General features: G+C 53.9%; 1 protein-coding gene across 1 annotated transcript in view; it reads right to left on the bottom strand.

Moving 5' to 3' along the window:
- Nucleotides 1-538: 538 nt before the first annotated feature.
- Grm4 (glutamate receptor, metabotropic 4) overlaps nucleotides 539-12,452 on the bottom strand; it is a 96,661-nt gene continuing 84,747 nt past the window's right edge. Inside the window, exons 10-11 of the mRNA XM_013029596.1 lie at nucleotides 6,667-6,913; nucleotides 539-1,407 (exon numbers count right to left, since the gene is read on the bottom strand). Of these exons, the coding sequence (XP_012885050.1) occupies nucleotides 1,358-1,407; nucleotides 6,667-6,913 (297 nt within the window). The 3' untranslated portion in view covers nucleotides 539-1,357. The remainder of the gene's footprint in view (nucleotides 1,408-6,666; nucleotides 6,914-12,452) is intronic.

Raw genomic sequence — 12,452 nt, 5'->3', positions numbered from 1 at the left:
ACTAACACCCATCACCTTAGCACCTGGACCTAGAGACAAAACATCTGGACAGGGGGCTGTGGATGCTGGTGGCCCAGAACTCTCTTCTTCAGAGGAGACTGTCCTACCTAGAGGGAGAGGCTCAGGTCAGTAATAGGGGCTGGTAGGCTCTAGGTTTGAGGAGCCCAAGACAGAAGGAGGACAGGGCAGAATGCACCTCCCAGGGGCTGCAGACTGGCCCTACCCCTTACCTGAACCCTGGCATCTCCCTGTCCAAGGCTTTACCATACTCCCATTGTCCAGCTTACTGCAGCACCTGCATCCAAGGTCTTCTTCCTCCCTCCCTCCAAGCCACTGGCTGTGGCTAAGCCCAGGGTCCCATGGCAAGCCCCTCAGTGAATGTGGAGGCCAGGTGCAAAACCAGGTGTTTATCTTTATTAGAAATGTTCTTGGTATAAAAACAACCATGCGCTACACATTGTCATCAATAACCATCACCAAACACCCAGGCACTGAACTCCGTGTCGGCGGCGAGAGGGGCAGGCGGGCGGGCGGGAGGGCAGGCGGGCAGGACACACAGCCTTGGGGGTAGGGCAGGCGGGCAGGCTGCGGGCCACAGAAACACACAGAGGCCACCAGGAGGCTGTGGCACTTTGCAACACACTCAAGATTTGTGTTTTGTTTTGGCATTTTTGTGTATTGATTTTTTTTCCTTTTTTTCTCTTTGTGACATGGAAGATTTGGTAGATTAGGAAAGGGTGCTGTGGAGGGGGGGGGGAGAGATGGGAAAGCCCACAGCTAGAGGAAAATAACGTTGAGGGGGAAGAGGAAAGAAAAATGCATGAGAAGAGAAGGACACGGAGGGACCCAGAAGCAAGGAGAGCAGAACAGAGCAAATGGCCAAGGAGGCGGGGCGGGGGAGGGGGGCAAGAGCAGAAAGAGAAGGGACAGAAGCCAAGAACCCAAACAAACCAGACGTGCAGAAAAAACCACAGTGACACAGAGATAAGAGAACAGAGAGATGGGGTCACCAACAGGACAGACAGAGGCGGAGGGAGAGAGAGAAAACCAGTGCTCGGGCCCACATATCCTGCGCCCCTGTGCTTTGGGGGCTTGGAGAATCAGCATCCAAGCAAAGTTCCTTGTAGTGGCCAGAAACTTCCCTGGCCCCTCGGACTCCCTGCTGCCCACCTGGCTTGCCCAGGCTGCCTAGCCAGTGTCGCAGCTGGGGCCTCCACTGTCTTCAGCACCAAGCCATGTCCGTGGGCACCCACGGGCAGGCAGGACATCAGCTGGGCCCTGGGGAGTGGCCCTGGCCCAACGCACCTTCCACATGGGTCGTGGCTCCGCTTCTGCCCACTTGGCTTTGGCAGCCTAGCTAGATTGCATGGTTGGTGTAGGTGACGTAGGTCTGTTTGGTGGCCAGTCCTGGAAGGAGAGACACCAGCATCACCAGGAGGCAGGGGTTGCTTCTCAAACCTCCTTCACTGCCATTGCCAGCCATTGCCTTGCCTAAGAGCCAACTGTGGCTCTTATCACCCATACCACCCAGCCCAGGCTCCTAAGCAGAGCGATCTATATACCTCCAACCACACCCACCCACTCATCTATGCAGCCGCTCCTCCTACTGTCCCCAGCCCGTGGGCTTACCTGTGCTCTCTCCCTCTCTCCATACCTTTGACCCTGCTGGGCTGGTGCCTGGAGCGACCCTCCCCCCCACTATGTAACTTTGAGGTGACCCCCCCTCTTCAACACCCTCCCCACAAGCCCATTCCTCTGAAGGTGTCCCCACCATGGAGCCCATGTTGCTTTCTAACTCTACCACACATTAAACTAATTCTTTTCTTTGTGATATGATTATATAATCCTAAACTATTATCTGAGGGAATTCTTTCAGACGTTCAACCATTTTGGAAGAGTACACGTGTGAAGAACACACATCCCAACACATGGCAGTGGTAGACAGTAAAAGGAGTGGCAAATAGGAGCAGAGGAAATACTGACAATCCCAGGGGCTTTGTTTGGCTAGAAACTGAGGAATATGATAGACCTGAGCCACACCCCATGCCCAGAGAAAATGCAAAGCCCTAGATCCACAAATAACCATTGCCCATTTCGCCCTTCTCCATTCCTTCTTTCTCTATCTCCTCTTAGTTTGGAGAGCTCCTCCTCTCTCACTCCACAACTGGCACTGGGAAGGCAACTGTGGGCACCTCCCACCTCCTGGCATGGCCCCTTAGTCCCAGCCCAGGGCCAGTCCCCCCCCCAGGTGCTGGCATTAGCCCTCACAAAGGTCTGCCATCCCACTGGGTTGGAGCATCATAGCAACCAAATGAGGAGCCAAAGCGTCAGCCCCATTTGACAGAGAAGGAGCTGGGAGGGAAGAGGGAAGAGCCTGGCTAGACCTCAGTTTTGCCCTGTACTGGTACTGCCAGGTTTCAGGTCCCCCTTGGCGGCAGTAAATCAAGGGCAGTGTTGCTGCCTAGGGTGAGGCTGGTCTGCTGATGCAAGAAAAGGAATTGGATGGGAGGAAAACATACTGCCTTTGTCTTAAAGCTGCTCTGCTTCCCAAAGGGGATCCTGTCAGCTCAGAAGAGAAGGTGTAGCTGCCTGATTGAGCTAGAGCACTGGCCTGAAGGAGAGGCCAATGGGAAGAACAGTGGGGTGATCTGCAAGTTGTTCCCCAAATCCTCTCCTCCATTTTTGCTGGCAGATGGCCGTTAAGACTACATTTCCCAGTCTCCCTTGCAGTTGAGTGGGACCTTACTAATGAAGTGTGACTGAGGAACTGGGTGCAACATCCATGTCATTTGATAAAGACAGTATTTCCCTCTGTACTTCCTTCTTTGGCCTTCCATGACTAGAACAGACATGGCGAGTAATCCTCAACCCTCTGGGAGCTGCTGGAGAAGCAAAATGGAGGGAACCTGGGCCCTCCTCCCACTCCTGCCCGCCCCACCCGACTGCATACTCATAACAGACATCCTCCTGATTTGAACTTCTCTGTTCTAAGACCTTTCTGTCATAGCAGCATAACCAAAAGTCCATGAACACAGGCGAGATTGTCTAAGGGGTCCATCAGATGGAAGCAAACTTGTTGCAGATAGGCAGTCAATCAAGTGGCCACCATGCGAGTCGTGCAGAGGGACGTGGACCAGGACTCAGTGTAACTAAGCAAGAACTTTCCCCTGGGCAAAGGCGAGATTGGAGCCAGCATCTTTATATGGTTGTGTACTCCTTATTCACAGAAATATTCAAATGAGGATGGATCGTCACTTGACTGGTCGGTGACAAGGAAGTGCTCCCTGGTCAGATGCTAATGGAAAGAAATGGCACCACAAAGTCCAAGAAAAGATAAGACAACATGACATGTTCCCCTCTCTCTCTAGACACTGAATGACCAAGGAGCCCAAGGACCATGGGACATCATATCGGAGGTGGCCTGGGCTTGAGGAGAGGCGGCTGTAACACTGGGAATAGCGGGTATGTTGAGAGGTAGGAACCACAGACAGTCACAGGGAATCCCAATGGCCCTAGAGGACCTCACATAACTCCCTCTCTTCTCCGCTGTTTCCCTGCCTATGACTGGAATGAGTGGGGTGCCCCTTTGTGCCACACTACTTTTCTTGAGGGGCTACCAGCCACCTCCAGCACCTCTACACAGATAACTCCCATAGTCAAGAGATGAGCCAGCAGCTGGCTCTGCTAATCACCTGCCTGCCAACCAAGCCAATGCGAATCAAACTCCCTAGGGCTCCCTCACCCCCTGGGTGAACTGATAAAATTCAGTTCCCAAACTATAAACCCCTTCAGCGGCTCCAAGCTCAGAGGTGGAAGGAAATCTCAGCAGTAGCTGCAGTTAAACGCCCTGGCTGCAGGGGGATACTGAGGGTGCCCAGAGTCAGTCAAGAGACAGAGGAGAGGGACAGCTGTGTCCTGTCCCTCTAAGTCCACAGCTGTCTGTCTCCTCTTTTAAAAAATATCCAATTCATAACTCGATGGCCTGGGGGGAGGGGGTCCTTAGCCCTCTGCTACAAGCCAGAGGTCTTAAAGCACTTGGGCAGAGCCCCTCGGTCTTATGAGTTAAGTGGGAAAGGTGAGACTTCCCTGGAGAGTGGAGGGCCACAGGCTATCGGTGAGTCATGAAGGAAGAATCATCTAGGAGCTGGAGCCCTAGGGCCCAGTCCAGGCTCCTCCAATAGGTGACCTCAGCACCAGCCATGCGACACATGAACTAATTGACCCTTCCAGAGCTACTGTTCCCTTGTCTGTAAATGGGGTGATGATCACACACACACATACCCACACACGCACGCAGAGCACATGCACAGCTGGCTCTTGGCCCAGGGTAGCTGAAAACACTATAACCCTGCAGAATACTGGGCAGAAGAGCAGGCTGAAATCCCACAGGTTGAAAAGAGATGAACCCAGGACCTTGCAGAAGCACCTTCTTAGGAGGGGAAAGGGCAAGGTGGCAGAGGCCCCCGCTGACGTCAGGCCCTCTCTGTTGCTTTGCTGCCAACAGTGATTCAGAACAATTAGCTGGCAGACAGGCTGCGTGAGGCACAAGCTGACAGTCCCCATTTGTCGCCACAACCCAATCTGCCTGCAATCGGGCCCCTAAATTATTTATTCTGTTGTTTGTTTAAAGATACGTGGCCTGCAAGTGACAGGGTGAAAAATGTCCCTGCTCCAGTAGAGTGACACCTTCCTACTCCTCCAGCTCACACCCCCTCCTCTGGGGCTGTCCCTGGAATTAATCACCCAGCACCTCCCTGGCCCTGTCACTGAGCTGAGAGACAGTGAGGGTAAGGGGAGCTCCTGCCTCTGGCTCGGGCTGCAGGGGTAGGGTGCTGAGCTGGTACCTTTCCCTGGCAGGGCTTCCTTGTCTGCACGGGTGACCAGCTTGAGCAGAGCATAGGGACCAGTGTGGCTATAATGGCCCCTATCTTCTCTGGTCTCCTCTGGCCTATCACAGCACCACTACGTCATACTGTTCTCAGGAGCCAGAGGTGAAGGCCACGTGCAGATCTGTGTCTGCCCCCAGCGCCCAGGGGCCTGGGAGGGATGGGATGACTGGATAGATCTCCAGAGAATGAAGGGAAGAAGTGGGAGAGGGTAGGGTCTCTGCTTGGGACAGGAAAGCCTTTCTAGGGCTGTATATCAAAGGGGGAAGGGTCATGTCAGAAGTCAGGTACAGAGAATGAGACCTGGGAGACAAGAAGGCTGCTAGAAGTCAGAGCAGAAAGAACACAGTGGTGGGGCCAGTCCGCCATTATCATGCTGAGTGATCTCAGAGACATTTGCTCTCTCTGGGCCTCAACGAGGGACTCAGGGGAGTCCCTTTATGCCTGGATTTCTTTCCCCCCTGAGAGACTATCAGTCACCTCCAGTAGCTCTACACATTCCCAGCCCTGCTGGGCCTCTCAAACCCTCTGTGAAGATTACCCAACATGGGAAAGGATTTGGAGCCTGAAAAGTCCCGCTGGATGTGGGAGGGATTTTGGAGGGGGCCTTCATCTGGGAGAATCTTCATGGGTGAAGATGCTTCACCCAGAGCCTCAGCCCGGCCCAGACACCCAGGAGTCAAGGTCTCCTGTTTCTCTGAATCTTCTGGTAAATGAAAAAGGGCCTCCTCTGTGGAGCAGGCTCTGGGCTTCTTTGTGATTCATGCTGTGTCTCCTGCGCAAGTCCCTAGACACCTCTGGTCCTCCTCTTCGTCTCGCACACAGTACAAGTCTTGCCTTAGGTGGTAGATGGGATGAAAGCTGGCAGGTCGTAGGTCTACCCACAGTCAGGGTTCAAGGACTAGACAGCATTCTTACTGGGACCTTGCCAATGGCATCCTTATCCCTCCAATTCTCTATGCCTCAGCTCCCCAAACACAGCTAAGTCTAAGAAGAAGAAAGAATAGAAAAAGATGGGGGCATCATCTTGACCCTGCATTAGTGTGTCCATCCCACAAGATAAGAAATCCATGCTTCCTTCTCTCTCTGGCCAGTCTACATTTTCAGTGCACAGTTCTACTATAGAGGCATACTTCTATTTTGAAGCAAAAGCTAATCCACCCACTCACACACCCCCCCCAAAAAGAAAAAAAAAATCCCAGGACCCTCTCCTGGCAAGCCCCTGGTGACACACTGCTACCCGAGGCCCTCAACCTCTGAAAGTCCCAAAGTCTAACTCCATCCCTGATTTGCCTGTCCTGAGCAGACCCGTGTCCTGGGTCCCCCACCTCTCAGGCCCTTCTAAGGGGCTGCTAAACAAAGCCAAGCTGAGTGTCAACAGCCATCTGGGACCAGGACCCTTCCCAGGTTGCCCAAAGACCTGTGAACGGGGCCTCCTGAGACAGCCATTTCTCCTGGAGAGACGGGAGGGCTGGGCTGAGATGTGGCCTCAGTATCTCATCTTACATCCAGGGCCAGTTCCCCATGGCCTCACTCCAGGTGGGGTAGAAATCTCTGGAAGGGTATAGCCAGCACAAGGTTTGGAAAGACAGAGACTCTCTCAAGGCCACCAGGAACTGGGGTGAACCAGGAGAGGTTCTAACCTGCTCCTCTGGTCTGGTGCTCACCTGTGGCCTCCTGGCAGCCAGAGGAGTGGTGGGGCGTGGCCTGGAACTCCGCCTCCCCAGGAGAGGCGTGGCCTTGCGGGCTGAGGCAGGGACCAAGCCAGACAGACACTCACCTGGGGCCTCCAGGTTCTCACACAGCTCGGACTTGGCCTCCCCGTTGGGCCGGAAGTTGCCCTTCTGCGTGAACTTGTTGGACATGGTGGCGGCGGTGACCACGGCCTTGAGGCTGCGCTTGCGCTTGGGCACGTTCTGCTCTGGGTGGAAGAGGATGATGTAGACCTTGGGCATGTAGAGCATCCCCAGGGACACGGACGCACTCAGGCTCACGGACACCGTCAGCGTGGTCGTCTGGATGTACAGCTGCGTGAGGAGGGACAGCATCAGTGCCAGCACCTCTGGGGACAGACTCCACCCATCCAGAGCACCACTTGCGCCTGCTGGCTTAGGGCAGAAGGGAGCACTATGTGGGTGGGTACACGACTAGGCGTGCACCAAGACTTGAACTCAGAGCCTTGTGCTCTTGCTTGGATTTTTTTGTTGTTGCTGTTCAAGGCGAGTGCTCTACCACTTGAGCAATGACTCCGCTTCCAAGCTGAGGCTTTTAGGCCATAATCCCTAGATTCGGGTCTTGCTTCCAGCTGTGTTGATCTTGAACAAGTTGGCCTTTGTGGCTCAGTTTCCTCACATAAAATATGGACACAATAATCACAATTCTTAACCTGTTAGGGCTCTGGTGAGGACTTACTTCATTGTGCTAAACATGTGAGAAGTACTTTCCTGTGCCTGGTATTGACAGGGAAGACTCTGTCTCATTGTATTAGCCCTGGGGACCACAGCTGACCCTCTCAAGACCAGTCCCTGCTCAGAGCTGCAGGGGAAGTAAGCGCCCACTAGTGCCTTACAGTGGTCCCTGATGGCTATGTCACCACCCCTCCGACCAGGCCTCATGTGCCACCCTGTGCAGAGCAGGCCCTGGGCATGGGACCCAAAGAACCTGGCACAATGCAGCAGTGGCAGCACAGTCAAAGCTCATTTCATGCTCATTCACCAGCACTAACAGTGACAGATGCTTAACAAAATGAAAGCCCATTAATCTGAGTGTCGGATCATCCATCCTTCAGTAGTAGGCCCTTCCAGGCAGGACCAAACAATTCCACTGCCCCGCTAGGATTCTCTCCTACCTCCCTCCTCCCTCTAAGTCCTCCACCTACCTCTAAGTCCTCTAGTTCCCAGCCCCCCCCCCACTCCCCAGCCAGCCAAAGGCCAAGGATCTAACTTAGGTCTCCTTGGCATGGTACAGACAGGAAACACCCTGTTCTTAAATCTGCTGAGCCTGGACCTGTGTCCCCCTCCCCCTCCTCCTGCAGGAAGGCTGATCTGACCTCAGTGACATCCCACTTCTTGAGGCAGCCCAGCAGTATGGGACTTGCTTGCTGAGATCACAAAAGCTCTAACCCCAACCTGGGACCTATTGAGGATAGGGGCCAGGGGTTCCCACTACCATATTTGTCCCTGTCTCTTCTCTATGTCCACAAGTTGTACCATGGAGGAGAAGACCTCCATTTCAGCCTTTGGGTAAGAGGCTAGAGAAGCTATAGGATCTAAGAGGAAAGTTTGCCCCTCTGTAGGTGTAAGTTGTCCTACCAGTGCAATGGTACCTCTTTTCTCCCCACACTATAAAGCCACCCAACCTCAGACTGCAAGGCCACAGGAAAGACACTTTCACTGGCCACAGGGTCTGGACTGAAACTGGACAGGACATAGCCAATTGGACAGTCTTGATATTCCCTAGCTCAAAGCCTAGCTTCCAGAGAAGAGCTGATTGATTCAGGACAATGACACAAACCCAAGGAGAAATGGTCTGTCCTCAGACAACACATGCCCCCCAAGACACCCAGACAAGCCTCAATTCTCACACACACCGCTGGTGCAGCACTTTTCTCCTGACACTAATAGAAACGCTAGAGGGATGCCAGGCTCCAGAGACTCTGGAGCAGGGAATTGTCGGCTGGGCTAGATAGGAGCAGGCTTGTCATCTGGGTCTTCCCTATAAACTGGGCAAGTGTGTCCCCCTCTTTAGACAAGGGTTCCTGGGGGCAGGTGCTGTCTTTGCTCTCACACTAGTGGCTGTTCAGTGATCCTGGTAGCATATGATCCATCCTATCTTACACTTTTTGCAAGCCTCTCCCTTCCCCGTGTCCCTCATTAATGGGGATGGAGTGTGAGTTGGCCCATACCCAGGTGGTTGGACTACAAATCAAGGCCTCTCTCGAAGCTACTCAAGCTCTGCAGAGGACACAGCCTTGCTTTAGGGGTTTGGAGCCTGGGTTCCTGAAGCCATTCTGGCCTGGTCCACAGTGAGACACTAGGCAAATCTGCTCCTCTCTCTGGGCAGCAAGACCCCTATCATTTACACAGGCAGAGTCAGCTCATGGGGTCTGTATTTAGAAGGGCCCACGCCTAATTTAATGTGCTGCCATCACCATCTTAAATATTAAATAATGTTTGACAGGGGGTCTTGAAAATCATGGTAGTAACTTCACACAGGTGTGAGCAGGCCTTGGCGCTCTAAAGACAAAACACAGCAGGAGTGAACCAATCAAGTGGCAACAAAGCTGGCTCTAAATCTTTTAAGGACCTCTCCTTCCCAGCATGGTCCTGGGGGCTCCACTAGCTACTCCTAGGCTAAAGGACAGGCCCCGGACAGGCAGACAGAAATGAAACTAACTGTCCCTCCTCCTTGCCAGGGCCTAGAATCCCTACCCCAGCCCTGGAGCCAGCCTCTGGCTCCAGCACTCCCTGGCTTTCCATGTGGAGGTGAACAGGGTCCCAAGAGATGGTAGCAGGTGCGCTCTTCTAGAGAAGTATGTCCTCTAGACCCCAGGGGTACCTCTGAGGGACCCCAGGCATCAGGAGGGTATTAAAGTCATCAGAGGAAAAGGTGACCTCAGGACACCATCTCATCTTCTCTCCTCTCACACTGGGCCCTGATTCCTGCTCCAGAGTGAGTCAAGCCTGACCAAATTTCCTCCTCCTTGAGGATCCCTGCATGGGACCAGTCACGGGCTCCTGGAGTGAAGCAGGCTGACAGAGCTGGGCACAGGGAGAAGCGGCAGCTCATGTGCCTGATGAGCTTCCTGTTTTCCTGCTAGGCCTAACAAATGGGGGTGGGGGTGGGATGGGGGTGAGGGTCAGGGATAAAGAGCTCTGCTTGCTTTGTTTCTGTTCAGGCTACCCCGGGTGGGCACGCTGACCGACCTCTCTGGCTCTATCCTCCCCGAGCCTGACTGAGCTGTAACCTCACACAGAAGAAAGGCCGCTCAGGCTGGCTCAGGGTGACGCCACAAGGCTGCGGTGTTAAGCCCCAGAAATCCAGACTAATGCTAGGCGATCCATCTGCCTGCTCACCAGAGCAGCACAGACGGCTTCATCCCACACCCTGGGGAACTATACAGCTACTCAGCTACACACACACATGCTTACACACCTGCATACCTGCTTTCACACACACACACACACACTAAAACTCAGCTACACACACACCTGACCCCTCTTCATACAACTAGGTGTACACACATATACAAATGTACCCAAAAATATCTACACAGAGCCACCTGTATCCACTTTCTAACCCATGTGAACACACACTCAGTTTGCACACCCACCTACTCACTGGCAACTGTGAATCCCCTGGCACACACATCAGCCCATCTCAGCCGCTGTACATACTCACTCACACCAAGCCCAGCCACCATGGGCATGCACATGCACACATCCACCAAGGGCACATTCACATCCTTCACACACGTGTGTACCCATGCCACAGCTCCTGACCACAGCCCCAATCTATCTTCATGCACACTCAAGCCCTGTAGCCCTTCCCACAGCTTGTATGGGGTACTTCCTAGTTATCTTCCTGTCTGCCAAGACACAGCCTAGGGTCAGTTGAACCTCTGAGAAGACTGGTGTCCCAAATGACACATGATTCCATTTAGAGGCCCATAGAGGCAGAGAGCATGTCCCACACCCCAGGCTGGGTAACTGGTGAGTACAGCCTGTAGCGTGACCTGAGACAAGTCTGTCCCCTTTTGGAATTTGAAGGGATCATATCAGCATCTCCCGTGCTGGGAGGGGTCTCTGGCGTGATAGGGCTCCCCTCGGGAGGGGTGCAGGTAGAGGGGAGGAATCTAACCCCATTCTAGGGCCTCCCAACTGCAGGCCTAGACCTCCTGATGTTGTGAGATAACTTCTTAAGCTGCCAGCTTCCTGGGGTGTGGGACCACTGAATCCACAGGAATCATGGGCACTTTGCCAGCACCTGTGCCCAGAAGGGGACCAAACACCCAGCTTAGTATGAGCTGGAGGAGACAGCTTGGCTCAGGCCTGTGGGGTGGCACTACTACTAAAGCCAGGCCTGGTCTCCCACCTTAGGTCTCTCCTTAGGCTGTGACGGGGCGGACAGGCCCATAATGGTATCTTAGCACCCTCTTTCTGGCCTGTAGCCCCCAGTGCAAGACCACCACTGGAAGATACCATAGGCCCCTCTGGACAAAGCCCAGGGGATTCAGAGTGAAAGACACAGCTCTTGGGGAGAGGCTGGGGAAAGATGGGCTCCCACCAGAAATTCTAGGAGACTGGAGTGGTGTCCCGGAGCTGGGGGACAGTGTGGACTGGAGGTGGGAGGCCCCTGCATTACTTACACAGGATGGGGTCAAGTCCAGCTGTGCCATCTACTGGCTGAATGACTTCAAGCAAACCACTTCCCCTCTCTGTTCCTGTGTCCTTGCCTGTAAGAAGGGATGGTCCCCACTGCTGTGGGGCCTGGTGGCCACTAACTCAAGTATTTGGCACAGACTGGCACTCCATCTGAGGCAGCTTTGATGGCCGCTGCACTGAAGGTCAAGCGTCTCCAGAGCCCAGCCCCCGACTCAGCTTTAAATGCCACAGCAGGCTGAGGACAACCTAGCCTCACACTCGGCTCTCATGCTCAGCCATGATGCAACAGCCGCCCTTGGTATGGCATCCCAAACTTGGCACATGCAAAGGCCCCTGCACAGGTCATCCTGTCCCCTGCCTTTGCCTATGGAGACGCCTTGATTGTTCAGACCAAACCCCTAGAAGCATGCATGACTCTCCTCCATCTTCTCATGTGTAGTCCATCAGAAACCCACCCAGACTCCTTTCTTACCATGTCTGCTGCCCTTGCCTCCCATCTAGATCATGACAGTCCCTCCTCTCTTCTTGATCACACTGATTCTGATCCTTTTAAAGCCTCCAGGTTTAGAGCCCACAGGACTCTCTTCTCATTCACAGTAAGAGCAACATCCTCTCCAAGGACTGTCTGTATCTCTGACCCGATTCTCGCCACCCTCCTCTGCTTCCCTATCTCCCCTCTCCTCAGCAGGTATAAACTGCATCTACACCACGGGGAGGGGGGGGCCGCACACCATGGTTGCACAGCTGGATGGACTGCAGGGAAAGGATTGTGGCCCCAAATTACTGGTGAAGAAACTGAGGCCGGAAAGGCCAGGTTCCCTGCCCAGGACCCAGGTAGATATGGACTTCACTCAAGCCAGGAGCTAGACTCCCCAGTCCACCATGAGACCTGATTTTAATGATCCCCAGCATTTCAAGATAGTTCCCTAGCCCCAGGAGGCAGTGAGGAGCCTCAGGACCCTCAGGTACGTGCTGACCCTCAGGCCCAGCCGTACTGAATGCAGAGGCGGCCCGTCTGTAGCTCCAGTTGTGCAGGCTCTTGGCTGGCACTGACAAGCTCCTGGACCTCAGGCAGCTTGGTTCTGGGGAGAAAGGAAGCAAGTACTCAAAACATTTCACATCTCAGTGGCCCAGAAAGATGCGAGGGTAGATTTCAGAGGGAGCACATTGGAGGGGGCCAAAG

Source organism: Dipodomys ordii, unplaced genomic scaffold, assembly GCF_000151885.1.
Source record: "Dipodomys ordii isolate 6190 unplaced genomic scaffold, Dord_2.0 Scaffold120, whole genome shotgun sequence".
NCBI lineage: Eukaryota > Metazoa > Chordata > Mammalia > Rodentia > Heteromyidae > Dipodomys > Dipodomys ordii.
This window is presented reverse-complemented; position numbering and strand designations above follow the sequence as displayed.